General features: G+C 44.9%; 1 protein-coding gene across 1 annotated transcript; it reads left to right on the top strand.

The window, feature by feature from the left end:
• Positions 1-262: 262 nt before the first annotated feature.
• LOC123116772 (auxin-responsive protein SAUR36-like) lies at positions 263-833 on the top strand. Its single transcript, XM_044537679.1, has one exon. The coding sequence runs from the start codon at positions 322-324 to the stop codon at positions 772-774; it is 453 nt and encodes a 150-aa protein (XP_044393614.1). The 5' UTR covers positions 263-321; the 3' UTR covers positions 775-833.
• Positions 834-1,914: the final 1,081 nt, after the last annotated feature.

Here is a 1,914-nt window from a genome sequence, read left to right as displayed (position 1 = left end):
GTAGCACACTATGATGTCCAAGCATACCCAAAGACTATACTGCTAGTTCTATCCAACAAGTGGCAAACCAATGACCCCAGAAAAATCAAATCAAGATCACCTTGTAGTCTTTCAGCATTGCATGTTCTGAGCCCTTGGTCATGTCCCTTGCCAACCTGTCAGGATAGCTGCACCTAAACTGCATTGCCCTCTTTACTTTCTCCCTCACCCCTATAAATCCATCAGATTAGCACCACCACCACCACATCAGTTCATTCAAGCACCAAAACAGCATTACTAAAACCTAGCCAAGAAAGAAATACAAGGAGGAGGAAAAGAAACATGGTTAGTGCCAAGAGACTTGCTCAGATGGCAAAGAAGTGGCAGAGGATGGTGGCCATCGGGAGGATGAGGCTCACCCGGACCACATCAGCGGCGAAAGGAGCAGCCAATGACGAGCTCTGTGCAACTTCGCCGTCGGTGGCAATGAAGGGCCCCTGTGTGGTGTACACCGCCGACAGTGTGCGGTTTGAGGTGCCACTGGCATACCTCGGCACGCCGGTCTTCAGCGGGCTCCTAGCGATGTCCGAGGAGGAGTTCGGCTTTGCAGGCGGCGATGACAGGAGAATCATGCTGCCCTGTGATGCCGTGGTCATGGAGTACGCCCTGTGCTTGCTCCGGAAAGATGCCTCCACGGAAGTCGTGAAGGCATTCACGAGCTCCGTCGCGAGGCCGTGCAGCTTTGAAGGCAGTGTGGTGGGCGTAGGGCTTAACCAGCAAGTAGCAGTTTGTTAGCTTCTGAAGAATGGCATGCAGCTGTAGAGGAGCTAGATTTAGCCCTGCTCTGTTAATTGCATGATATGAATACATACAATAGCAAGTTGTAGATTGGACAAGGAAATTTATGAAGATTACCTTGCATTTCTCGACTAGTGAACTTTTGTAACTCCAAAGAAGAAAAACTTGGGTATATATATCAAAGTTTTAAATAGCTGGCTATAGCCCTTCTATAGCGCTTTGAGCAGGGTGCCGCTAAACGAAAGGCCATAGGGTTCATATACAATTGTGCGAAAAAGTTTTGTAATATCCGGCTATAGCCTCCTTGTAGTGACTTGGAGAAGCACCACTATTTGGCATAGCTCGCTATTTAAAACAATGATAGTGGCAACACTCCTTATAAGAAATTAAGCAGACATATCTTGTTGGCAAGAGGTACAAAATGTGTATCATTTCTTCTGTCTGATGTGATGATTCAGGAAAGCTGATAGCAGTTTTCTTCGCTGAAGTTAGGTCCAGCTTGCAGCTTCTACCATGTCGAATGTAACCATCTTAACAAGCTACACTAGTTATTGGAAAAAGTCATGATGATATAACTACAAGTCTAACAGCATATCAATGATAGTTGAATGATGACACACTGACCCGATCATAGCTGCATAGAGGAACTCGAATGGCGCGGATCTTCATATAGCTCCATTGGGCCTCTACGGAGTGGGTTGAGTCAACGACACTTACCACTACTAGAGAAAAGCTTACTAGTGGCGCTGGTTTTTTACATACCAGTAGCGCGGGCACCCGTGCTACTGTTATTATTTAACAGTAGCGCGTTTCTGAACAAGCGCTGCAGCTAAAATACTTATTAGTAGCGCTGCTTCCTCCACCAGCGCTATTACTATCATCACGTAGTAGTAGCGCCTTATTTTCTTCCCACGCTACAACTAGGCAAATAGAAAAAAAAATAAAAAAAAGCAGTCATGTGCAATATTCATGAAAATCAAGACAAGTCCAGTGCAAATAAACTAAGTTCACAGAACCATCTCACAAACATGAACGACAGTACCACATTTAATATAACCACACAATCTCACAAACTCATATAGTAGTCAACAATGCATGGATAGATCATAGTTGATAAGTCTACTAGGTAGTCATACT

The sequence above is a fragment of the Triticum aestivum genome, chromosome 5B, assembly GCF_018294505.1.
Source record: "Triticum aestivum cultivar Chinese Spring chromosome 5B, IWGSC CS RefSeq v2.1, whole genome shotgun sequence".
Taxonomy (NCBI): domain Eukaryota; kingdom Viridiplantae; phylum Streptophyta; class Magnoliopsida; order Poales; family Poaceae; genus Triticum; species Triticum aestivum.
This window is presented reverse-complemented; position numbering and strand designations above follow the sequence as displayed.